Source organism: Lupinus angustifolius, unplaced genomic scaffold (assembly GCF_001865875.1).
Source record: "Lupinus angustifolius cultivar Tanjil unplaced genomic scaffold, LupAngTanjil_v1.0 Scaffold_382, whole genome shotgun sequence".
NCBI classification, from domain to species: Eukaryota; Viridiplantae; Streptophyta; class Magnoliopsida; order Fabales; family Fabaceae; genus Lupinus; species Lupinus angustifolius.
This window is the reverse complement of record NW_017727793.1, coordinates 274,684-301,868: the sequence shown is the minus strand read 5'-3', so window position 1 is coordinate 301,868 and position 27,185 is coordinate 274,684. Positions and strand designations below refer to the sequence as shown.

The 27,185-nt window shown below is 31.8% G+C and overlaps 2 protein-coding genes and 1 long non-coding RNA gene across 4 annotated transcripts; 2 read left to right on the top strand and 1 right to left on the bottom strand.

Moving 5' to 3' along the window:
* The first annotated feature begins 5,757 nt into the window (after positions 1–5,757).
* On the top strand, positions 5,758–8,164 carry LOC109341155 (probable WRKY transcription factor 28). Its single transcript, XM_019578994.1, has 3 exons — positions 5,758–6,127; positions 6,245–6,388; positions 7,753–8,164. The coding sequence occupies exons 1-3, from the start codon at positions 5,775–5,777 to the stop codon at positions 8,153–8,155; spliced, it is 900 nt and encodes a 299-aa protein (XP_019434539.1). The 5' UTR covers positions 5,758–5,774; the 3' UTR covers positions 8,156–8,164.
* A 3,429-nt stretch (positions 8,165–11,593) lies between these two features.
* LOC109341156 (probable WRKY transcription factor 28) lies at positions 11,594–14,000 on the bottom strand. Its single transcript, XM_019578995.1, has 3 exons — positions 13,631–14,000; positions 13,370–13,513; positions 11,594–12,005 (listed from the first exon to the last, which is right to left on the bottom strand). Exons 1-3 carry the CDS (start codon positions 13,981–13,983, stop codon positions 11,603–11,605), a joined length of 900 nt encoding a protein of 299 aa, XP_019434540.1. The 5' UTR covers positions 13,984–14,000; the 3' UTR covers positions 11,594–11,602.
* A 7,059-nt stretch (positions 14,001–21,059) lies between these two features.
* On the top strand, positions 21,060–23,573 carry LOC109341154. Of its 2 annotated transcripts, none has more exons than XR_002106904.1 (4): positions 21,060–21,335; positions 22,638–22,755; positions 22,982–23,035; positions 23,171–23,573. It is a non-coding gene; the product is annotated as an uncharacterized LOC109341154 (long non-coding RNA). The 2 variants fall into 2 exon arrangements; XR_002106905.1 differs by having other exon boundaries at positions 22,638–22,881.
* The last annotated feature ends 3,612 nt before the right edge of the window (positions 23,574–27,185 follow it).

Below are 27,185 nucleotides of genomic sequence, written 5' to 3'. Positions count from 1 at the left end.
GAATGCATTGCATTGTGACCATGAAGTAGTGGAGAGGAAATAGACGGGACAACTTAGAGCACCGTGATGTAAGTAGGGACGGCACTGATTGGACGGTGATTCGCCAACAATGTCTTGAGGGAGAGTCTGGGTGAGACGAGTCCCTTGTATTCCTGGGGAGGTATCCTATTGAATCGGACAGTTCTCATAGGACAAAATAGGCAATCTCTGACAACCCCTTGATTTCATTCGAGATCGATGAGAGGGACGCCCAGAAAGCGTTTGTACGACCTAGGTCCGGGTAGGACTATTTCTGAGGGAACCGATCGATCTATTATTAATTCCATGCGAGGATATGTTATTTCGGGTGCGTACAAAGAGGCTTGGTATGGGACCTGTACTCTCGATTATTTCCGATTAGGATGTTGGATGGATATTGGTGTAAGGTGGATAATCATGACATATCATGCATACATTATCATTATGGAAGTGAATTCCCACATGTGAGTTACAAGCATTGTGTATTTCCACATTTATGCATGTGATATGGTTATGAGTAGAATGTTGATTATATTACTTGATATATTGGTAATGTTGGAATAAATGGTAAGTTATGTATTTATTCATGATGTCAATGATAATTGATGAACTATATTTTATGTCTGAGTGTGATATTCTGAGTAAGTCCATGTCGCCAATGAATTTATGTTCATTAGATGTCTTACTCTCTCTGTTGTATTATTCTTGTTTTATATACATTCACTATGCAGATGACCAATAACAACACTCACATTCGAGGTTATCACTTCACGATATCCCCGATGGGACAATGGACTAGTGACGGACACATATATACATACACAGGCCCTTGCGGTCTGTCGTTGCACATGGTGTGCAACGGGTCATCGATGATGATCCCTCAACCCGACACCTACATTGACACTTCCTTCACCTTGCCGCCAAAGAGGCCGATGTCTCTAGAGGTTGGACTTCGATACCCGCCAGTCAGGAGTGATGGTGTTGTTCCCTCCCACGGTTATATGACGTGGCCAGATTGTTTGGGTGCTCCATCACCCAGTAGAGCCAAGAGAAGCAGTGGTCTTGGAAAAGGTCCCTGCAGGAAGGCTCCGGTGTTGAGAATGTAATCCCCTCCGAATTATGTCGCTGGGTTATGGCATAATGAAGTGGAGGAAGAGGAAGAAGAAGAGGAGGACGAGGTCGTTGAGCTCGTCAATGTAGAGAGCTCGGTGGAGGTGATCGACCTCGTGTCTGACTCGGAAGAGGAGGAGGACCCGAGTGAGGGGTCCAACATTCCTAGAATCTTTTGAGTCAGCTTGTGGACCAATCGATGTCCCCTTTTGTTTTTGGTGGGGGCTGTGTTTCTTTTGATTTTGTATATGTTAGTGGCAATGTAGTTTCCGCCTTTGCTGACCTAGTCTGTATGAACTGACTATGATTTAACCGATTATATACATCGTATTATTCAGGAAATTGTGAATCAGGTTAAGTTATTATTCGATAACGATAAGTTGATTTCCGCATTCGAGTTACTTAAAGTGATGTCCCGGAAAAGGAAAGATTTTTAAAAGGAAACAATTTTTATCACCAATTCAAAAAAAAAATTACACATTTTTCCGCAATGTTTTTGAGAAGTTGTTTTCGGGGCGTTACAAAATGTAATGTTTGAATGATATATTTTTCTTTTTGCTGACCACACATATGAATGGATGAATGTTTGAATGCTTGCTTAGATGAATAAGTGGTTCATCATGCTAATACCAATGAGACTCATTGTCCATACTGCAAAGCAAATATCCATTTTATCTCAACCTAATCTCTAATACATGGGTTGAGGGAATGTGTGTTTATCACGACTCAAGTATACATATTGTTAATGTGTGAGATGCATAAAAACCTTTATTAGGAAAAATAAAATGCCAACTCTCAAAAGCTACAAAAAGGATGGTGAATAAGTATAAAATAATAATTAATTAAAGAAAAAAATAAAAGCAAATAAATATTTTTAAAACATATATATTTAAATTCATGCAATTAGAAGCTCTAAGCCTCACTCATATATATATATATATATATATATATATGTATGTATGCATATGTATATATTGATTTATAATTTATATGTTTTGTATTGAATATTTCAGGAAAATGTACATTCCAGGCCTAGTGAGAAGGAGTTAGATGGCTCAACGATATCCTCTCTCATAGTAGAACATCTACCGAAAAAGGCCAAGGTGGAGAAGTCTAAGGTTAGCAAATAGTGTAGTGTAATGTTCAACATATATATATACTTCTATTTTGGTTTAGGTCTAAACAGTTGTTATGTTTCTAGTTGTTCAATATGTATTCATGTTTATTTTATGTTGTTGTTGTTCTATTTCTAGTTGTTATTCTGATTCCAGCTATTCTATATGCATTGAGGTTGATTTTCTGTTGTGTGTGCTTAACAATGTAGAATTAGGAATTATGAAAATCAACAACCTTATTTAAAGATGCGTTGTTGTACATATGAACATCAAATATACTACAATGCACATTTACTAGTGCATTGTTGAATTGAACATATACAAAAATGCACAATTAAAGAAACATTTTTTATGTGATAACTTCTATAGCGCACCTACTAGTGTGAGCTGTTGAATACATAATTCTCATATTATTTACTTAAACCCATTTCATAGCCCTTTTGCAAACAAGCACTATTGAATATTTGATTCTCATATTATTCTCTTGAATATATTACATAGTGTTTATGCAAAATAACGTTGTTGAATTGGAAGAATTTTAAAAATTAATCACGTTCACACAACACTATCATGTTGTAATTAATTGTCGTTATTTCATTTATTATTAATTCTTAAAGTGTATGTTTTGTATTATTTGAATGTCATTAATTGTATATATATATATATATATGTATATATATATGTATATATATATATAGTTGTCAATTGTCATAACATGATCATCAACATATCATTGACTACACCACTTAAGAAGAAATAGAAATGATATTCCTCTCTCTTCCAAATAATATGGAGTCGCTCATACATTTTTTGCAGTTAAAACTTGAAACTCTCTTTTATGTCCATATTAGTAAATATGGTCTTCGACCAAGAGTTCTAAACTCGAAAGTCAATTATGGATCGATGATAATATTTGCACCCATTATAGAATACTACCCTCACTAACTTCATCGACCTTTAAGAAAATAATGACTACGTAATTTTGGATTGAAACTTAACAAAAATTTATCTTGCTCCTACATATCCTTAGATGTAATAGGAAAACAAAGACTATGTAGTTTTATGTTAAAAATAACTAATTGATTTGATAGTGAACTGAGTTCCCACGTTGATAAATAACAGTGATAGTGCAAATGACGGCAATTCTCTCTCGATTGTAAGCAGAAAGCAAGATAAGGTAGATTCCAAAATAAGTTTATTAATTAAGATATTGTTATTTTTTTAATTTTTATTATTTAGTAATTAAGTGATTATTATTTTATTATTTATTTCTATTATTAGAAATATATTTATTATTGTATATGATAAAGGAATAATCACAATGAATTATTTAATTCTATTTTTTATTTAAATAGAAATAATGTAAATTATGATAAAATAATTATTTATTTAATAATAATAATCATTGCACTATTTGAGAAAGAAATAAAACTTACTAAGAAATATATTTTATATTTAAAATAATAATAATAATAAATAAAAATAAGATGAAATAACTAAAAAAAAAGTAAAGAAAATAAATATACATTAAGATCTGGCCACATGGTCGCGTGCCACTAGATAGCAAAAAAGAACACAAGGCCGCCAACCACATAGAAAGTTAGGCGGCCAAGTGAAAATAAAAGGAACCACATTATAGTCTGAATTATTATAATTGTCATACATATATTATGAGTTTATGACCATGACTGCGGTAGAAAATAGAATGGTGAAATGTGTCACCACTCTCTGCTCTGGCAGTGCTAACGTGAGAGACAAATACACTAAACGACTCAAAGTGGTCGATTGGCATAGAAATCTCAATGTGGAGGCACTAACAACATGAAATTCTTACTACAACTTTAACTAATGAAAACATGACACATGTACATGATTATACTAAAATGACCTAATGCTGATGCACAAAAATTGAGCCACATATTTTTTTTATTTTTCATTGGTGGATTTGACTTTAAATATTACGCCTCTTAGTTTTCTTTTATCCTCTATTTTTAACACATTTTCTTCCCTCCTTCTTTTTCACTCACTTCTTTTATGAATTCTATTGTGTCCGAAAGGTTTTGTAACCACTATATCAAATATTAATATGTATTTAAAAAATACAATTGAAAAATAAAGGTTTTACTAATTATTTTTTGAATTAATGAATTAATTAAAATGGTGACAAATTGAAAGGATATTAACATCTTATTTGTTCATACTAGACTGTATCCTCAATAGTTACATGAACTTATTTATGCCAAAATGCTATTTGTTTATTTCTTTTAATTATTTACTTATTTATAAAAGACAAAAATATATTTATATTTTTATGTGCTATGATGAGTTTATTTTTCTCCAGGTGCAATAGAGAATCAAGACATATATAATTCTAGATAGAAAATATTTGATTAATTGAATGTGTTTTAATTGTTTTAAGGAATAAATGTATCTTATCACAATTGTTCAAATGATGAGTTGATGAAAAGAAGTAAATATTTGACCATCATTCTTTCATCCTTAATACAATTACTTTTTTTATAATTTTAAAATTAATTAAGAAAATATTCATTATTTAACATTAAAGAAAAATCCAATTTATTACTATTATTATTGTTTCAAATATTTTATACTTATTAATATTTTTTATTATTATTGATTATTTATTAAGTCAAAGGAACATATCATGACCATGAGGAATAGAAATCACATCATTGCCCTCCTTTAAATGCATTATTTTATTTTTTAAAAACATTCACTGTATTTATTAAATATATATTTTCTAAAAAGTATCATTTTTTAATAATATATATTTATTATTCTATTATTATTATCTATTATTATCATTTAAATTAATATTATTATTATTATTATTGAACAAATGAAAAAAAAATAAGTATAAACAAATGAGTCATATACGGATCTAGAGTAATAAATAAAAATAATTGAATGAATAATGTAACAAAAAGTGAAAAGAACTAAATACATATAAGATAAATTTAAAATGAATGAAGAAAGTTTCCTTACAAACAAATGAGCATAGAATATGAATTGCAATAACACAATCAAAATCCAAAGATTGGCACATGCTCAAAGACACTAACATATATGGAACAGATGGACATGATTAAAAATAGGGACATGAGAGTAATGTATAACCAAATATTATTGACTATGCAACTCTTATTCTCTCTAGTGTGGATTGGCTCCACAACATTTTAGATAGAAATATATGCAAACCTAAAATACTTCTTTATTTTTTTTATATCATATAAATATTCTCCCTATGGATGCAATCCAAATAGAGCTAGAAACATTTACAACATATAGTGAGTATTATTCTTTTAACAAGATTTTGTTTTCAATTCCAACTCAGATACTTAAAGGAAACAGACATACAAATACTGTCTTAACCTACTTTTTCCATATATATATATATAACAAGAGATATGCTTCAAAGTCTCTACTGAGCAGAATTGCATAAACAACCTTACACACTTTCCTCTTGCTTCTTCTTACATTTTTAAGCTACAAGCTGCAAGAGCATCCAACATGTTCTCTGAAAAGCATTTTTCATCATCTTATAATGATTTATCACAAGCCTTTGATCCATCATACATGAGCTTCACTGAATATCTTCAAGAAGACATGGAATGCACTTCACTTGAAAGATCTTTTGGCTTGTATCCTTCCTCAACTGAAGTATTCTCATCTATTCAAGACAATCAAAAACCATCAGAATCAGAAGATATTGTAGATAGTGGTATTGATGGTAGTGAAACCCTTGCTACCCTTAATTCATCTATCACTTCCTCTTCCACTGAATCTGGGACAGTAGAAGTTTCAGGAAAGAGGAAGAAAGATGGAGATGTGAAAGGAGAAGGAAGAGAAAGCTCTAAGAAAAGGTAAGTTTCTTTCTCATTTTTCTAAGGAATCTAACCCATATTTTTATGTGTTAATTCCTATATATTTAGGTTTAATGGTGCAACTTTGAAATATGTTTTGGATAAATGATGAAGCAGGATTAAGGGTAAGAAGAAAGGAGAGAAGAAACAGAATGAACCAAAATTTGTCTTCATGACAAAGAGTGAGATTGATCACCTAGAAGATGGATATAGATGGAGAAAATATGGACAAAAAGCTGTGAAGAATAGCCCTTATCCAAGGTAAAAACACTATTATTTTTTTCATTCTTTGCACCCAAAGGAACATGTAGAACTCCAGTGAATCAAATTGCGGATCGCATCACGCGATACGGCCGCAATATTGCGGTTGCGGTGACCGCCGCAACTGCATCACACCGCAATTGCGGTGTGATCTAGATTCACAGTGATGTGACCGCAATAGGCCACGATGTAACCGCATCAGATCGCATTTGGACCGCATCGGGCCGCAACGGAACCACATCAGGCCGCATCAGACCGCATCAATGTCAAAAATATGTTTTTTCTCACAAAATAATTCACACCGTAATGGCTACAATCCGCATCGTAACGGTCGCAATGACCGCAATCGCAGTAACCACAACCGCAATTACTATCGCGACCACAACCACAATTTAAAACACCGTGTAGAATTATTTGATCATACTCATTACCTATCTAGTTGCTTCTACAATATGGAGATGTTAGTTTCTCATAAGTTATTATCAATGTTTTGAAACTAGAGCCAAAGATCATATTGAAAGAGGTCTTGTATTAGGTTTATCTGATTTAAATGTTAAACCATCTGGTCTGACCAAATGATTTCATATATATTTAATAATTACTTATAAATATATAATTATATATAAATTCAAAATTTTATATAACTAATAATTATATAGTAATATATCTTATCTTTTTTTGTACCAAAGTAAAACAAAATATTATATTAGTATTCCATTTTTCTATAAAAAAATTATGTGAACTATCTAGTTCACTTTCCGGGTTATTCAAGTTTAACTGTGTTTAAGACTGCAAACTATAATCATTTTAAAATCCGGTCAAAAGTCGGACTGGTCAGACTGGTTGGACCACGGAGTCCAATTCTCACAACATTGGTTATTACACCTAACAAATACAGTATTCTACCTCAATCAATCTAGTAAATATAAGTGGGGTCAAGTGGAAGTAAAGGTTCAAGGGATTTTATTAATACTAGTAACCTTTTTCAGCGTAAAGACTTTTATAATTACTATATGATAAAATGTGACAATACCATGTACCTTTACAACATAATACTATGAACTTGGTAACTAAATATACATGGTTCTACCTCACAACTACTCTAGAACCCATATATATTTGTTTTACAGTTGAGCATAGGGTATAGTTATGAGGAAAATAGGACATAATTGCACAATGAATCATAAAATATCTTCAAAACAATTTTTTAAATTGGACTCCGCAATCGTAAGTTTGGCCACAATATTACAGTTTTGGAGGTCTTCATATCGACATCGCAATCACAATTACGACTCATTTTTTATGCAATTACAATAAACACATCATAACTATAAATACAACCATATTTTTTTTTATGGATGCAGGAGCTACTACAGGTGCACAACCCAGAAATGCATAGTGAAGAAACGTGTGGAGAGGTCATTTCAAGACCCAACAACTGTGTTAACAACCTATGAAGGTCAACACAACCATCATGTACCCTCTTCTCTTAAAGGAAATGTTGCTGCTAGAATGTTCACAACAACACCAACTCCATTCTCTACTACTACTAATGGGTCAAACTTCCCTCAAAATCTGAATCTCCGGATGCATAATCACAATCACCATAGCCTCATGTTCCGCAACAATAACATGCAGCAATCAATTAACACTACTGCTAGTGTTTCTGAGGGATCAATATATTCACACAACAATAACATTAACAACTATCTTCTTCAGCAGCTTAATAATCATCAGAATATTCCTCAGGAATATGGCCTCCTTTAAGATGTTGTATTTTCCATGATACATGTGTAGTTAACATGTATCATTATAATGAATTTTTTACCAAATCATATGTTTTTTAATGACATTTTTTCTAACATTTTTTCAATATTTTATGATCATTATTTATCATATTTTATCTTTCTAAAGCATATTTTTTTTATCAAGAGTTACAAAATATATAGGTGATGGGTGTAGGTAAGTGATGTGAGATCAACATGATTTACTGTTGTTAACGACAACTTCATACATTGTTAAGTGGTATGAGACCCTTTGGCTTTTATGATATATATTTTTATGTAAATTATCTTGAGTTTGGTTCTCAAAAAAATTTGGAATCTTCTTCTTACACCTTTGCTAAATGATGTACTATTGAATTGTATTGTAAGTTGTGTCTAGTTTATAATCAATCTGCTTATATAAAAAAATCTTATGTAAATATAATTATTTATTAGGTAGAGTTTCATTTGAGTCTATATCTTCTCAAGTGTTGAAGAGTTCACTACTATTAGAATATGAGGAGAAATGAGACTATTAACTTTAAAATCTATTTTATAAAAAATCATGATCGTTACATATTTATTTATGTCACATGTCATAATCTCTAATTCATAGTCATAGAATTCGTTTGTCACATCCACGAACTGCGTAACAATTCGTGGTGTGTTCGCAACCCGATTTGCTACATTTGGCGACTTGGTTCATAGCGATTAGAGGATCCAACCATGACTGCTTCACGTACTCCAAACTCCAAAGGTGAGTCCATCTTTGGTTGTTTTCATGGCAAGAGCAGTCAAATACATCAAAAGCAAACACAAGAGATAGAGAAGAGAGAAAAAGAGTTCGATAGTGAAGGGAGTGATGACTGTAAAAGTTGAGGGAGTAAAACCTAAACAAAACTAGTTAATTTGTGGGTTGATCCATTTGGCTTATTTTTATGGGTTGGCCCATATAGTTTATTTTTGTAGGTTGGATCAGTTAAAACTTATTTTCGTAAGTTGGACAAATTCTGAAATTAGGCATTTATTGTCTCATTTTATTTTAATTTAAAATTGAATTTAAATTGATAATAATAATAATAATATAAATGTAAATTATTATATAATTTAATTTTAATGAATTTCTTTTTATAGTTAACCAATAACTAATAGGTAAATAAAATAAAATATTAAGTATCAAATAGATTAGGAATCTAGCATGACACAAAAATCTATTTTATTTATTCTCTTTCTCTTTCTCACCTTTTTCTTTCTCACCTCTTTCTCTCTTTTTATTTTCTCTTGTCAACCAAATAAAGCATAAAAGTCCATTTTTATTAATTTTTAATGTAAAAACTGAAATTCCTAATTAATTTGAGTATATATAGATAGAGATAGATAGATAGAGAGAGAGAGGGTGTAACTTCTTACTTTGATGGTAGAAGGATTGTTACTTCATTTTTGTACCTTCTTGAATTTTGTTTAATTTCAGATTAACTTATAAGTTATGTTTAACTATTTGCTCTATCAAATGAACAACATGCATACCAATCGCAAGTATATAGTAGATTTTATAAGCCTAGTGTAACCAGTATTTTAAATTACTCAGCTACCTTCCATTTACTATGCAGTTGCAGAATCTCTAAAAACCATAATATCATGGTTACTTAGTAAAATTTAAAACACCAAAGGAAAGTAAATAAAAAGAAGATGAAATTTCTCACATAAGTTAATTGATAACATGGGAAAGAATGAAGAAGAAAAGGTCATTGTTATATCTCATTTAATGTGCGTCACATCTGTTACATTACTAAAAATATTATTGAAGTGATAAAAATTGTTCGTTGTAACTAAAATTTTTTGGTAACTATCAAGGGCAGTCATTTTTTTTTTTGGTGAATAGCTAATTTCTTCCGAGGTATATGTTTGTTTTATGTAAACATTCAATTTTATTTGGCCTATATATATAAAAATACAAAAAATATCCAAAACAACAAAAACATTTTAAAAAAAATAGTATTTTTGTAAAATGTCACGGAATTAAACTTTAACTTCAAATTATAACCAATAGTCATTTAACTGCCAACAATTTTAAGTACACAGCTTCAGTTTTTAATACTCAAATTAATTAGGAATTTCAGTTTTTACATTAAAAATTAATAAAAATGGACTTTTATGCTTTATTTGGTTGACAAGAGAAAATAAAAAGAGAGAAAGAGGTGAGAAAGAAAAAGGTGAGAAAGAGAAAGAGAATAAATAAAATAGATTTTTGTGTCATGCTAGATTCCTAATCTATTTGATACTTAATATTTTATTTTATTTACCTATTAGTTATTGGTTAACTATAAAAAGAAATTCATTAAAATTAAATTATATAATAATTTACATTTATATTATTATTATTATTATCAATTTAAATTCAATTTTAAATTAAAATAAAATGAGACAATAAATGCCTAATTTCAGAATTTGTCCAACTTACGAAAATAAGTTTTAACTGATCCAACCTACAAAAATAAACTATATGGGCCAACCCATAAAAATAAGCCAAATGGATCAACCCACAAATTAACTAGTTTTGTTTAGGTTTTACTCCCTCAACTTTTACAGTCATCACTCCCTTCACTATCGAACTCTTTTTCTCTCTTCTCTATCTCTTGTGTTTGCTTTTGATGTATTTGACTGCTCTTGCCATGAAAACAACCAAAGATGGACTCACCTTTGGAGTTTGGAGTACGTGAAGCAGTCATGGTTGGATCCTCTAATCGCTATGAACCAAGTCGCCAAATGTAGCAAATCGGGTTGCGAACACACCACGAATTGTTACGCAGTTCGTGGATGTGACAAACGAATTCTATGACTATGAATTAGAGATTATGACATGTGACATAAATAAATATGTAACGATCATGATTTTTTATAAAATAGATTTTAAAGTTAATAGTCTCATTTCTCCTCATATTCTAATAGTAGTGAACTCTTCAACACTTGAGAAGATATAGACTCAAATGAAACTCTACCTAATAAATAATTATATTTACATAAGATTTTTTTATATAAGCAGATTGATTATAAACTAGACACAACTTACAATACAATTCAATAGTACATCATTTAGCAAAGGTGTAAGAAGAAGATTCCAAATTTTTTTGAGAACCAAACTCAAGATAATTTACATAAAAATATATATCATAAAAGCCAAAGGGTCTCATACCACTTAACAATGTATGAAGTTGTCGTTAACAACAGTAAATCATGTTGATCTCACATCACTTACCTACACCCATCACCTATATATTTTGTAACTCTTGATAAAAAAAATATGCTTTAGAAAGATAAAATATGATAAATAATGATCATAAAATATTGAAAAAATGTTAGAAAAAATGTCATTAAAAAACATATGATTTGGTAAAAAATTCATTATAATGATACATGTTAACTACACATGTATCATGGAAAATACAACATCTTAAAGGAGGCCATATTCCTGAGGAATATTCTGATGATTATTAAGCTGCTGAAGAAGATAGTTGTTAATGTTATTGTTGTGTGAATATATTGATCCCTCAGAAACACTAGCAGTAGTGTTAATTGATTGCTGCATGTTATTGTTGCGGAACATGAGGCTATGGTGATTGTGATTATGCATCCGGAGATTCAGATTTTGAGGGAAGTTTGACCCATTAGTAGTAGTAGAGAATGGAGTTGGTGTTGTTGTGAACATTCTAGCAGCAACATTTCCTTTAAGAGAAGAGGGTACATGATGGTTGTGTTGACCTTCATAGGTTGTTAACACAGTTGTTGGGTCTTGAAATGACCTCTCCACACGTTTCTTCACTATGCATTTCTGGGTTGTGCACCTGTAGTAGCTCCTGCATCCATAAAAAAAAATATGGTTGTATTTATAGTTATGATGTGTTTATTGTAATTGCATAAAAAATGAGTCGTAATTGTGATTGCGATGTCGATATGAAGACCTCCAAAACTGTAATATTGTGGCCAAACTTACGATTGCGGAGTCCAATTTAAAAAATTGTTTTGAAGATATTTTATGATTCATTGTGCAATTATGTCCTATTTTCCTCATAACTATACCCTATGCTCAACTGTAAAACAAATATATATGGGTTCTAGAGTAGTTGTGAGGTAGAACCATGTATATTTAGTTACCAAGTTCATAGTATTATGTTGTAAAGGTACATGGTATTGTCACATTTTATCATATAGTAATTATAAAAGTCTTTACGCTGAAAAAGGTTACTAGTATTAATAAAATCCCTTGAACCTTTACTTCCACTTGACCCCACTTATATTTACTAGATTGATTGAGGTAGAATACTGTATTTGTTAGGTGTAATAACCAATGTTGTGAGAATTGGACTCCGTGGTCCAACCAGTCTGACCAGTCCGACTTTTGACCGGATTTTAAAATGATTATAGTTTGCAGTCTTAAACACAGTTAAACTTGAATAACCCGGAAAGTGAACTAGATAGTTCACATAATTTTTTTATAGAAAAATGGAATACTAATATAATATTTTGTTTTACTTTGGTACAAAAAAAGATAAGATATATTACTATATAATTATTAGTTATATAAAATTTTGAATTTATATATAATTATATATTTATAAGTAATTATTAAATATATATGAAATCATTTGGTCAGACCAGATGGTTTAACATTTAAATCAGATAAACCTAATACAAGACCTCTTTCAATATGATCTTTGGCTCTAGTTTCAAAACATTGATAATAACTTATGAGAAACTAACATCTCCATATTGTAGAAGCAACTAGATAGGTAATGAGTATGATCAAATAATTCTACACGGTGTTTTAAATTGTGGTTGTGGTCGCGATAGTAATTGCGGTTGTGGTTACTGCGATTGCGGTCATTGCGACCGTTACGATGCGGATTGTAGCCATTACGGTGTGAATTATTTTGTGAGAAAAAACATATTTTTGACATTGATGCGGTCTGATGCGGCCTGATGTGGTTCCGTTGCGGCCCGATGCGGTCCAAATGCGATCTGATGCGGTTACATCGTGGCCTATTGCGGTCACATCACTGTGAATCTAGATCACACCGCAATTGCGGTGTGATGCAGTTGCGGCGGTCACCGCAACCGCAATATTGCGGCCGTATCGCGTGATGCGATCCGCAATTTGATTCACTGGAGTTCTACATGTTCCTTTGGGTGCAAAGAATGAAAAAAATAATAGTGTTTTTACCTTGGATAAGGGCTATTCTTCACAGCTTTTTGTCCATATTTTCTCCATCTATATCCATCTTCTAGGTGATCAATCTCACTCTTTGTCATGAAGACAAATTTTGGTTCATTCTGTTTCTTCTCTCCTTTCTTCTTACCCTTAATCCTGCTTCATCATTTATCCAAAACATATTTCAAAGTTGCACCATTAAACCTAAATATATAGGAATTAACACATAAAAATATGGGTTAGATTCCTTAGAAAAATGAGAAAGAAACTTACCTTTTCTTAGAGCTTTCTCTTCCTTCTCCTTTCACATCTCCATCTTTCTTCCTCTTTCCTGAAACTTCTACTGTCCCAGATTCAGTGGAAGAGGAAGTGATAGATGAATTAAGGGTAGCAAGGGTTTCACTACCATCAATACCACTATCTACAATATCTTCTGATTCTGATGGTTTTTGATTGTCTTGAATAGATGAGAATACTTCAGTTGAGGAAGGATACAAGCCAAAAGATCTTTCAAGTGAAGTGCATTCCATGTCTTCTTGAAGATATTCAGTGAAGCTCATGTATGATGGATCAAAGGCTTGTGATAAATCATTATAAGATGATGAAAAATGCTTTTCAGAGAACATGTTGGATGCTCTTGCAGCTTGTAGCTTAAAAATGTAAGAAGAAGCAAGAGGAAAGTGTGTAAGGTTGTTTATGCAATTCTGCTCAGTAGAGACTTTGAAGCATATCTCTTGTTATATATATATATATGGAAAAAGTAGGTTAAGACAGTATTTGTATGTCTGTTTCCTTTAAGTATCTGAGTTGGAATTGAAAACAAAATCTTGTTAAAAGAATAATACTCACTATATGTTGTAAATGTTTCTAGCTCTATTTGGATTGCATCCATAGGGAGAATATTTATATGATATAAAAAAAATAAAGAAGTATTTTAGGTTTGCATATATTTCTATCTAAAATGTTGTGGAGCCAATCCACACTAGAGAGAATAAGAGTTGCATAGTCAATAATATTTGGTTATACATTACTCTCATGTCCCTATTTTTAATCATGTCCATCTGTTCCATATATGTTAGTGTCTTTGAGCATGTGCCAATCTTTGGATTTTGATTGTGTTATTGCAATTCATATTCTATGCTCATTTGTTTGTAAGGAAACTTTCTTCATTCATTTTAAATTTATCTTATATGTATTTAGTTCTTTTCACTTTTTGTTACATTATTCATTCAATTATTTTTATTTATTACTCTAGATCCGTATATGACTCATTTGTTTATACTTATTTTTTTTTCATTTGTTCAATAATAATAATAATAATATTAATTTAAATGATAATAATAGATAATAATAATAGAATAATAAATATATATTATTAAAAAATGATACTTTTTAGAAAATATATATTTAATAAATACAGTGAATGTTTTTAAAAAATAAAATAATGCATTTAAAGGAGGGCAATGATGTGATTTCTATTCCTCATGGTCATGATATGTTCCTTTGACTTAATAAATAATCAATAATAATAAAAAATATTAATAAGTATAAAATATTTGAAACAATAATAATAGTAATAAATTGGATTTTTCTTTAATGTTAAATAATGAATATTTTCTTAATTAATTTTAAAATTATAAAAAAAGTAATTGTATTAAGGATGAAAGAATGATGGTCAAATATTTACTTCTTTTCATCAACTCATCATTTGAACAATTGTGATAAGATACATTTATTCCTTAAAACAATTAAAACACATTCAATTAATCAAATATTTTCTATCTAGAATTATATATGTCTTGATTCTCTATTGCACCTGGAGAAAAATAAACTCATCATAGCACATAAAAATATAAATATATTTTTGTCTTTTATAAATAAGTAAATAATTAAAAGAAATAAACAAATAGCATTTTGGCATAAATAAGTTCATGTAACTATTGAGGATACAGTCTAGTATGAACAAATAAGATGTTAATATCCTTTCAATTTGTCACCATTTTAATTAATTCATTAATTCAAAAAATTCTCCCCTGAACCCACCATAAACCTAATTAATATATGTAAAATTATTAAATTTTACATAAATCTATATATATAATTAACATAGTTATAGAACCTCTATATATATATATATATATATATATATATATGCATATTTCAGATGGGTTCCCCTCGTCAGGGTGATATCTTTGTTTTCAACCCCAATTAATTCATATTCGGGTTTTGAGTTTCAGGTTTGGTAAGCACAAACCAGACCTCGACCTGCCCTATTGCCATTCCTAATACCAAATGAGTGGATTCAGACATGATCGTAATAGATAGATGAAAAATCAACTATCAATGTAAAATCTATTAAGTAATATTGTAATTTATAAATAATGTTGGAAATAGGAATTGTTCATTTTTATATTAAAATATCATTATTAAGAAAAAATAAAATATCGAAAATTATTTTATTATTTAAATATTTGATATTTTGTAGGATCAATATATTTTGAAAATGTTTAAAATAACAACTAAGTTTTCCCTATTTTTATGTTGGAACACATGATCATCAACACTTCCTATGTCATGATGGGTGACACAAGGAAACAAAAACATAATAAATAATAAAAAAGCTCATTTGGTTAGTTACAAAATTAACCAATAGTTTTAATCAAATGTTTGTTTAAAACTACAAATTTACAAATAATCAATTTAGTCTAATTAATAAATAATTAGTTAAGAGTAAATCTCATAAATTTTAGTTTAATTACTTTCATAATTTTCTTTATTTCAATATTAAATTCAACTTCCATATATAGATAATTAATGTAATATATGTATATAAATTACAAATAATTTATGTACATTTATAAAACAAAGAAATTTGTATAGTTTTACTTTAATGAGGTATTAGTATGATTTATTCTAAAAAAATAATTAGTTTGACTAAGGATTTATTGCTCTGCTATGAAATTCATCCTTCCGATCACAGCTTCAATTATTGGCTCCACCAGGTGCCTATTTGGCTTTGGCCTTGGTTGCTTTGCTTATATATGCCTCGATACCTTCATTCGATATGTTTATCAAAAAAGTCTTTCTAGTTACAAACATTTGTATAATCAAATGATATTAACAAACACAAGTTTCTTTTTATAAAAAGGATAACACTCAATCTCATCCAAAAGGATGGAAATACAAACTCTCTGTAGTTTCTCACTAGGAATACAAATCTCACACTATGTAGATAAACTCTCTCACTTTCTCTCTATGATGTTGTTTCTCACTTGCTTGTTGTATCTCTTCCTCACAAGTCCCCTATATATAGTGAAGGGGAGGAAGGTTTCATCATAAAGACATAATGAATGATTAATTGTTGTTATACTTTTCAAGACACTTTGAAAAGTGCTACTCCAACTTTTTAAGTTGGACTTCGTAATTCTCAAGAGTCAAGGAATAATTCCAAGACTTTGGAATAGCCATCATTGAATGATTCAGTGGTTCATCTACCAAAATTCATTGGTCTTGCTTCCACGTCAATTAGGAATGATTACCAACAAAAAGCAAATCAAAAGGCAAGCATCCAAGGCACATAGTTACAAAATCTCACAAATAAAATTGGAGAGAAAATGATAGTAATAATGTCCTTAAAGGGTGAAAGGAGAGCAATGAGAAAATATCTATCTCATGAGTAAGTGATGTAGAACAGGAGCAAGAGTGGGGTCTTGTTCCAAAAAAACTTCATTCATGATCCAAAACCTTCTTAACACTCAATCATGTAACTCTCCTTGTTGTTGACTCTCTAGGGAAGACACTTACTCATCATCAATCACCCTTCCTTCCTTGGCTTCACAAAAAAATCCCATTAGCTCAACCAAGGTATGTAAGCGAGTGATTGAAATTGTGGACAACATCACTTGATGCGGCCACAATATTACGGTTTTAATGACCAACACAATTGCATTGCATCGCAATTATGAATCACAATGATGCAACCACATTTAGATCGCATTTGAACCACATTGGACTGCATCACACTACATCAAGTTACATCGATTTCAAAAATATTTATTTAATAACAAAATAATTCACACCACAATAGCCGTAATTCATGTCACAATGACCACAATCACAATAACCGCAATGGCCGCAATCCATATCGCAACGGCTACAATCACAGTAATCGCAACTGTTACAATAATCGCAATTTAAAATACTGGTATGAAATTAGGAGGGACAAGCCTCAATATATATCCAAAGAGAGGGTATGAACAAATTTCTTATTTTTACCAAGATCATATGTTCGTGATTATCAAAAGGAGGAAGCTTTTGTGTGTTCATGATCCTAGAATTCCACCCTCTTAGCTTTGATCATGGACTTCCATTATTCTTTATTGCTTGAGCTTCAACAAAGGGATAATATATACAATGCTCATCTCCATCACCAACACATCATCCAAAATAAAAATCAAATTCTTCATTCTATATTCTTCATATGTTCATTAAAATAACACGCCGTATGCACCCAACACCAAATTTCATTTTCACAATTATCTCACCACTTCTTCACCCCTTCTCCACTACATGATACCATTTCTATTACAAATATAATAACATCAAAATCATCATAAACTTCTTATACCTTTGCAGGTTAATCAAACCGAAAACCCATAAGTCAATGGTTTAGGATGTTCTACTTTCCCTATTACATTCACCAACTTCATATTATCTCTACTGTTGCAACTCGATTTTTGGTTGGAAGACCAATTCTATGACTTAGGAAGAGGTGAACTCCATTACCACCTCTCCCAATTGATTTGAACTCAACCTTACGTTTTTTACGGATAAAATATAGAAAACTTTCTAATAAGCCTAATTAGGATAATATGGTCTTTTAAACAAAGATTCTGAGTTCGGGAGTCGATTATAGATCGGGAAATGTATTAGCATCTTGTCCGCCTGTATTAAAACGGTACCTCACTATTCACATGGACTTTTATACCCTTAAACATATTTATTGAAAATTCAATTACTAAACAAAGTACTTTATATTTTATTTTTGTGTCTAACAAAAGTTCAACTTGCTTCTACGTATCCTTAGGTGCAATAGGGAAATTAAGACTACGCAGTTCTGGTTCGAAAATTGGATGATTAGTTTGGTTGATTTTGTTGATTTGAAAGTATTGATAGATTTTGTGGATTTGATTTTTATTGATTTAAAAATATTTATAATATGTGATTGTTTTAATCATATGGAACTAATAGCTTAGAGATGGTACTGGTCGTAGACCTTCTTATCATTTTTAGAGAAGCTAGAGACGAATCGAACCATAACATTACTATAAAATTTTCATAATTAATTTAAGTGATGAAATAGTTTTTAATTATTTTTTATATGAAATTAATAGCTTAGAGATGTCATTGATCGTAGATCTTCTTCCCATTTTCAAAGAAGTTAGAGACGACTCGAACCACAACCTTACTATAAAAATTTCATAAATAATTTAAGTGATAAAATAGTTTTTAATTATTTTTATATGAAATTAATAGCTTAAAGACGATATTGGTCGCATACATTCTTCCCATTTTCAGAGAAATTAGAGACGACTCGAACAATAACCTTACTATAAAAATTTCACAACTAATTTAAGTGAAAAAATAGTTTGAAATTATTTTTTATATAAAATTAATAGCTTAGAGACTATATCGGTCATATACTTTCTTTCCATTTTCAAATAAGTTAGAAACAACTCGGACCATGACCTTACTATAAAAATTACATTAAAATTTTAAAGCTATTTCATAAATAATTTTTTTTTAGTATTAATTGCAAATCAACATATTTTAAAAGAGAAATATATAGTTACTATTTTTTTGGTACACTAGAATCAAGAGAAAAAAAACAAAAAAAACAAAAAAACAAAAGAATAACCTAGCTAAGGGGATGATTGTCCTGAACCATAATATCTGACAGTTGGTAGGAATGATATTGAGTCTATCTTAAGAGTGTGATTCAATCATTGCCATAAAATTAGTCACTTGATTAGCCTCACGAACAACAAAATCAACCTCCAGTATCCAATCCCGAGATAACCAAGAACAGACAACTGAGACAACCTTCAATATTTGTTGATGCCAAATATGAATACCACTTGAGAGAAGATGGACCGCATCGAGACAATCACTTTCCAGACGGACCTTTTTGAAACCCAATTCCCAAGCAAGTTTCAGATCCTGATCCATAGCCAAAAGCTCTGCTAAAATAGTTGATCCAACACCAAAGTTAACTGAAAAACTAGACAACCATTGACTTGCATGGTCCCGAATAGCACCACCACCACCCATTACAAGAGAACTTTGAATACAACTCTCATCAACATTGATTTTAATCATACCAATATCTGGACGCCGCTATCAAATTTCCCTCTCATAGATATCCTGCACCGTTTGATTTCAGTCAATATCCCAAGTAGAAGTACCTAGAAGAGTGTTGTTTCATCCCCTCCACATCCACCACATGCCAGCCAGAAAAAGCAGACCATTCCTATGTTTGCAATTCTTCAGCACCCAAGATAAAAAAGACTAGGTAACCCAAAACAAAGAATTAGCCCAACCAATTCTCTTCCATAAATTAGAAGAAGCGTGACAATCCCAAAAGATATGCATAAGGTCCTCTACACTTCCATTACTTTTCATACACATAGTATTTGTCGTCAAGTTCCTCCTGAAGCGAAGATCATTTGAGGGCAAAGCCTCATGAAAACCCAACAAAGACAACATTTTTATTTTCTCGGGAACCCTCAAACGACACACCAACTTCCAATCACTTGACAAATGTTCAACATCTTCCTCAAGTTTGTTAATCCACCAATAACCTGAATTAGCCGAATAGTTTCCTGTTACATGTCCCTCCCAAATCCATCCTTCCTCCTCTATTGGTAAGCCCGAAGTGAAATGGTTACTAATCAACTCTTTCAGTTCAGAAAGAACCATAGTGTAGAAAGCATTAAAATTCTTGTATCTTCTTTAATAATTAGTAAAGAAGATACAAGAATTGGCTTAATGGCCCGAAAAATGGTATCATAAATTGAAATAAAATAAAATAGGCAAATATAATAAAGAAATTAAACAATAAGTAAATAAAACAATAAAAACATGAAAATATTAAAATAGTTTTAGATATCCCTAATAGTGAAAATAGGTTAGACCAAATTTTGCCTTAAATAGACCCAACCTATATAGTATATATGAGCGTGAGTCTGACATATTAGATTGTTTAAAAAAAATCAAAGCCTAAGTCTGGTATATTTAAAAGTCTGGTTTGACTTGTTAATCTGTTTAAAGGCCTATTATACTATATGCTCATAAAATAGGCTACTATATCTCCATTTTAATGAGCTTATAGACCTATTTTTAGTTAAACTCATTTAATTCTAATAATTAAATTATATTTTTATATACATTTTTATATTAATATTACATATATAATAATATTTCTTATATTAAATAGTATAATTTTAATATTATTATATAATATAACTAAATAAGCTGATATATTAAGTTTAATATGTTAGGTGACTTAAAACCTAAAATAAACAATATTTTTAGAAAGCCTAAGCATGTACCATTCATAAAAAAAAAAGTCTGATATACCCTGACCTATTTCTATCTTTATATACCCCACATCAAAACGTGAAAGGGTTGAAAGAGGGATTATCCCTAAGTTTCCATTCTTCTTCAGCGGCGGCTTTGATCCCTCCGGCGACGGCTTCAAATGGATGTAGGAGAACGACGATGACTGGTGATTGAATACTTAGGGAATCATGACTTGAAGAGGTGTAAGTAAATCCCGAATTCCTCTCTTTCCTTTCTCTTCTCCTTGTCTGACGGTGGTGACAAGTTCCTACTCCGGCAGCGGCGACGAACTCTTAACGGCTGAAACTAAGCCGTTCTCGGTGGTTCTCGACCGAGACCACCGCGGCTCCGAGAACAGGTAACCTTATTCTCCGTTTTTGTTACCTTTCTTCTTTTTGTTTCTTATTTCTGTAACCATGAACCCTCATCTCTTACTTTTAATTATTACATAGCCTTTCATTCTTACAGTAGCTTATTAAGGCAAAGGAAAGGGATGAATGTGATCGGTGTATCGTGGTGCTTGCTCCACGGTAGTAGCGGGACACAATCAATGGTTGTTAATGGTGTAGAATTGGATAGTAACATGGAAAAAGTATACTAAAACTTGGGGTTAGAGGGTTTGAATTTTCCGGGGCTAGTCTTTGATTATAATAAGCATAACCATATAAGTACATCCCTAGGATATGCCCCCTTTGGGTATCGGCTTTAAGAGGTTACTAATTAGTCCCTTATTTGCTCTCTTTGAACAAATTACCTTATTGTCTATCAAGCTAAACCAAACAGAATGTAATTCAAATCATCGCTATTACTAATTCATTGCATAAAAGGAGTTTTGTTCAGGGTGCCTCATTATGAAATCTTGACAAAATGGCTACTGGTGCGTTTAATAAATATGTATATATGCTTTGATGCTCAGAATACACATTTCTATTTGCAACTACTTGAATAGGATGAATATTGTACCTAAGAATATACCTTTTTTCCTTTGCTCTTTGAGTGGTAGCCTTCTACTTCTGGTTTCTTTTTCTTTCTTTTTTTTATTTCTCAAAGTCCCTATTAGTGTGTATGGATATCTTCTTTTTTGTGTGTTGTGTGGTCTGATGGGATGTATTCAGTGTGTCATGTGTGTAGATCACTCCATGATTGTCATGTATTACTCTCTAGTTGTTGATATCTTTCTACTGATTTTTCTCTATGGATTGCTGGTGTGCTTTTTTGCTCTCTCATTTTTTGTTATGCTTATCTGTTATCCCTGATTTTTCGGTGTTGACCCCTTTAGCTGGTTAGGGGTCATTGGTTGGTTTGTGAAAACCTTCTGACTTACCAAATATGTGTAACGTGCCATGACCTGTTGCTTTTCTGATTTAATGCATTGAAGCTTCCAAAGAATATTGCCATTTAGTAACTAAAATAATACCAATTCTGATTTGTATCTTTTGAGATCCTTTTTTGTAATCAACGGCTGATTCTCCTTAGATTAATCCCATAAGTGCTCTGATATTTAGATGCTGGCCTTTCTGATTGATGTAATCATTTATTATGTATGACATTTTGGTTGTAACATCTATGTAATTAAGACTGGTGGATCAAACATTGTGGGCCTTTTATTATTTCTCCATAACAGCCATCACTAATATTTTGCGACTGTTATCAATTGCAGGACTTTCACACTCTTATTACGTATCCTTTTTTACACATGTTATTGTCAAACAACAACACCAGGAACGAATTTTGATGACTATGGACATGGAGGAGGCCAATCAGTTCTTCTCCTAAGGGTACTGATCTCTTGCACAATTTGCCATCCCTTAGTTTTGAAGCATTGATCAAATCCCCTTGTCCAGTAGTTCTTCTAGGCTTTAAAGTTCCTGTGATGTCAAACCATGTAGCCTGTAACTCAATAGGTGGGGATTTGGTTTATGAATTGCTGAATATCGACCAAACCTTTCAATTACATGTTGCATACTTTTCTTGTGATACTGAGATATACTGTTGGTTTGGCAGTGAGATTGTATCAATGGGCTTTTATTTTGAAGGATTGCAGGCTTTAGGGGCTAGGTAAGGAGCCACATCCATCTCTAATTTTTGTTTGGTAATCTTTGTGTTTCCAATTCTGTTATATGGTCAAGCAATGCTATACTAATACTTTCCAATCTGATTTGCTTTATTTTTGTCAATACCTTACTATTGCAGAACCTGAACTACAAGCAAATAAACCAAGGAGGGGTTGCTAAAGTCAAGGCTTACAGGATTACTTAGTTTTATGAATGCATGAGTTGGGGAAGCAAAGCCTATAGAGATGTTGATGTTCAAGGATTGGTGTTTCAGGTTGCTTTTAAAGTATTCCAAGCAGTGACGTTTTAGCAAATTAGAGATCAGAACAAAAAACAATGTTAGTGTACCAATTCAATTTTCTGTTGTAGCTTAGGTGTTCAATTACTGAACAGCAAAAGGAATGCTTCATTTGAAGTAGTTGAACAGTGAGAAAGTTCACTACTGTCTGGACCCCTTTTTTTGGGTGGTTTTCATAGCTAATGTTTGGATTAGTTAAGATGCCTCACATTTTTATCAACTAGAGACTATGTCATTCGTTTAACTGGTTTGTATATGATTACTGAATTGGGACGTGAATGTTGAGGCATATACATGGTTGTTTCAAACATTTCTTAACGCAATGCAGGTTGCATGCTCAGATCTATTGTGATAGATGGTTGTGATTGTACAAGTTATCACCATTGTAAAATAATAGTTACTGCTATATTCATAATCAAAACATTCGTAGTAAAATTCTATTTACATGACAAACTCACATTGGCTTATGTCAACTTGGATTATTGCTAAAAGATGCCAAAATCATGTTCTAAATAAATTTAATGTTAGAAGTTGTTTGTAACTTAATTATCCAAATGCTTGCAAATCATGAAATGATGATTTATTTTTATTTTGAGTTTTGCACAGAAGATTAAAATTAAAGGTAGGACAAAATTGAGTGTTCACAGTTGCTCCTCTTTATTATTGCTTAGAATATAGCAAACAAATTGATGTTTGAGTGATATCTTTGTAAGTAATTAGTAAATAAATGAATGTCAATTTTGCTAAAAAAATAGGTGAAAGCATTGATTTCAACACAACCTTTAAAGACAAGATAACATTAGAAATTGAGACAATAAAAGTAAATACGATAACGCATGTTAGGTATTGTCGGAACTCGAAACAATAAAAAGGTAAATGCGAGAATGCAGGTCGTGTACTGTCAAAACTCGAGACAATAAAAGTTAATACGAGAACGCAGATCAGGTATTGTCAGAACAAAAGACAATAAAAGTAAAGGCGAAAACGCAGGTCAGGTACCACTGGAACTCGAGACAATAAAAGTAAATACGAGAGCACGGGTCGAGTACTGCCAGAACTTGAGACAATAAAAGTAAATATGAGAACGCAAGGTACTGTCAGAACTTGAAACAATAAAATTAAATACAAGAGCGCATGTTGGGTACTGCCAGAACTCGACACAATAAAATGGTAAATGCGAGAACGCAAGTTGGGTATTGCCGGCATTCGAAACAATAGAAGTAAATGCGAGAACGCAGGTGAGGTACTGCCGAAACTCAAAATAATTAAAGTAAATACGAGAATGTAGGTCGGGTACTAACGGAACTTGAGACAATAAAAAGGTAAATGCGAGAATGAGGTCGGGTACGGCCGAAACTCGAAACAATAAAATTAAATGCGAGAATGTAGGTTGAGTACTATCGGAACTTGAAACAATAAAAGTAAATATTAGAACGTAGGTCGGGTACTGTCGGAACTCGAAACAATAAAATTAAATACGAGAACATAGGTCGGGTACTTCCGGAACTCGAGACATTAAAAGGTAAATGCGAGAATGCAGGTCGGGTACTGTTGGAACTGGCCTATTAATGGTAGGTTGGGAGAGATTGGGTGGGCTGGTGCTAGCCTAATTTCTACCAGTTGAGGCTTAAAATCAATTTTGTGAATGAATGCATTATATGAATGAGATATTTGTATGGTTTATGAGCATGAAGTGTGAAGTAACTGGTATTTAACCGCGACATTTGAATCACTATTGGCAAAATTCTGATTTTTTATTTTACAAGTACTGTCACTATTGCATTTGCTTTCGAGCACCCTTACACCCTGAAGTTTCGACTTCGCTGAGTACCAAAGCTCTAGTGATAAATCTTTTTATACTGACATGATTTCAGTTCTTCTGTAAGGATAGCCATATCGCTCAATTACTTGTTTTTGATCGATTATCGCAAAAGGTTATGTTATTACTCATCAGTATAATTTCATAAAAACGATTCATGCACAAAAATATGAGGGATAATGAAGGATGTATGAAATTATATTGATATTAACATATAGAAGTACATCTTGAGGGGGGTTTTGCAAGGGGTGTACGACATCTCTTTCAACTATCTATAAAAACGACAACATTAATTTTTACTCGCCATTATTCGAACTCCGCCAAATTTTTTATCTCTTCAAAAAAATTGACCCGGTATCTAGCCAAAAGCACAATTGTCCAACAAACTAGCCCCTAGGTAAGAATTTATTAGAAGAGAATGATCGTACAATAAATTGCCCCAATATCTTGCTCATGAATTTGAAAGCTGTGAATCACCCAATAACATGCTCTAGTACCTTTGCTAAGAATTTATTGGAGGAGTGTGCTCATCTAATAAATTTGCCCCAATATCTCATTTTGATGCATACCTTCTGAGATGACGCCTTAGTGATGACCCTTCTGATTGATAATGACTTTCCTTGATTATAACCCCTAACTTTTGCTTAGACCGCCATTTCAGGTTTTCGACTTAACGACATGTTCTTGTTTTCTCATTTTCACTCGTTAGAAGCATTGAATGATGACATTGTGCCAGTGTTAGTTTGATAACATGAATGCATCTAAAAATATTCTTTTTGGAGTCAATTTACTTTTTACCTTAGTGTGATCCCAAACAAATTATTCCTCAATAAGAACTTTTTGAGCTTGAACCATGGCCTGACATAAATAGCTTTAAGAAATTGATATAAAGGCTCAAAATGTATTTCTCATTCCCCTATATCTCATTTTCTCCTACATCTTATTTCCAATCATTCCTCCTGCGATTTTGTTGCCTTGTTTTATTACTGATACGAGTGAGAGTCTGATGTGTTTTGTCCGAATTTTTGCCTAAGACCCATTAAAGTTCTTAGCGGACCTTTCTCACTTTTTTGTTTCATTTCCTTTTATTATGGAATTTATTGACTCTCATCGTTTGGTTCAAAAAAAATATTTCTTGAATCTCAGGGAATATTGAAAAACTACCATTCCTAGGATATTAATAATTTTTAGGATTTTAGGAATTGATCATCCTTCATAATGTTTGGGCTCTAACAGGGTAACTATGGATATCTTCATAAGTGTTTAGGGATTACAAAGAAGCCTTGTGTCACTGAAAAATTATTTGAGAATTCACACTTTAGGGGAATTTGTCAACATCATTCTTCATTTTAACTTAAAACATGCATGCAATTTAAAAAATAGTGATTGATCATTACACACACATTCCTAAGAAATTGAGATTATCTTTTTTTCTTTTCTACATTCTTTTGGAAATCATCTCAAGCATAATACTTTTTCACTTCATCAGAATTTACAGAGAGATGAAGGTCTTCTCCATCCATGTTGGTTAGGATGATAGCTCCTCTTGAGAAAACTTTCTTCACTACATATGAGCCTTCATAATTAGGTGTCCACTTTCCACTATGATATTTTTGAATAGATAAAATCTTCTCGAGTACTAGATCACCTACCTTGAACATTTGGGTGCAGCACCTTTTTAGCATGAGCCCTCATAATCCTTCTATGGTATATCTGACCACGACATATAGTTGCCAACCTTCTTCCTTCGATAAGATTCAACTGATCATGTCGGGCTTGGACCTATTATGCTTCTTCCAATTCTGCCTCAGCAAACACTCTCAATGACATGATTTCAACTTCTATTGGTAGTACTACTTCCATTTCATAAACCATAGAGTAAGGTGTTACCCTTATTGATGTTTGAACGGGAGTCTGATATCCATCAAGAGCAAATGGTAACATGTCATGCCAATCTCTGTAGGTCACCACCATCTTCTGGACTATCTTCTTTATATTTTTATTTGATGCTTCCACCGCTCCATTCATCTTCGGTAT

Excerpts from the sequence above, each read along its gene's own strand:
- LOC109341156 (XM_019578995.1), bottom strand. The coding sequence starts at position 13,983 with ATGTTCTCTGAAAAGCATTTTTCATCATCTTATAATGATTTATCACAA. Across the intron at positions 13,514-13,630 it reads AGAGAAAGCTCTAAGAAAAG|GATTAAGGGTAAGAAGAAAG; the intron begins GTAAGTTTCTTT and ends ATGATGAAGCAG. Across the intron at positions 12,006-13,369 it reads AAGAATAGCCCTTATCCAAG|GAGCTACTACAGGTGCACAA; the intron begins GTAAAAACACTA and ends TTATGGATGCAG.
- LOC109341155 (XM_019578994.1), top strand. The coding sequence starts at position 5,775 with ATGTTCTCTGAAAAGCATTTTTCATCATCTTATAATGATTTATCACAA. Across the intron at positions 6,128-6,244 it reads AGAGAAAGCTCTAAGAAAAG|GATTAAGGGTAAGAAGAAAG; the intron begins GTAAGTTTCTTT and ends ATGATGAAGCAG. Across the intron at positions 6,389-7,752 it reads AAGAATAGCCCTTATCCAAG|GAGCTACTACAGGTGCACAA; the intron begins GTAAAAACACTA and ends TTATGGATGCAG.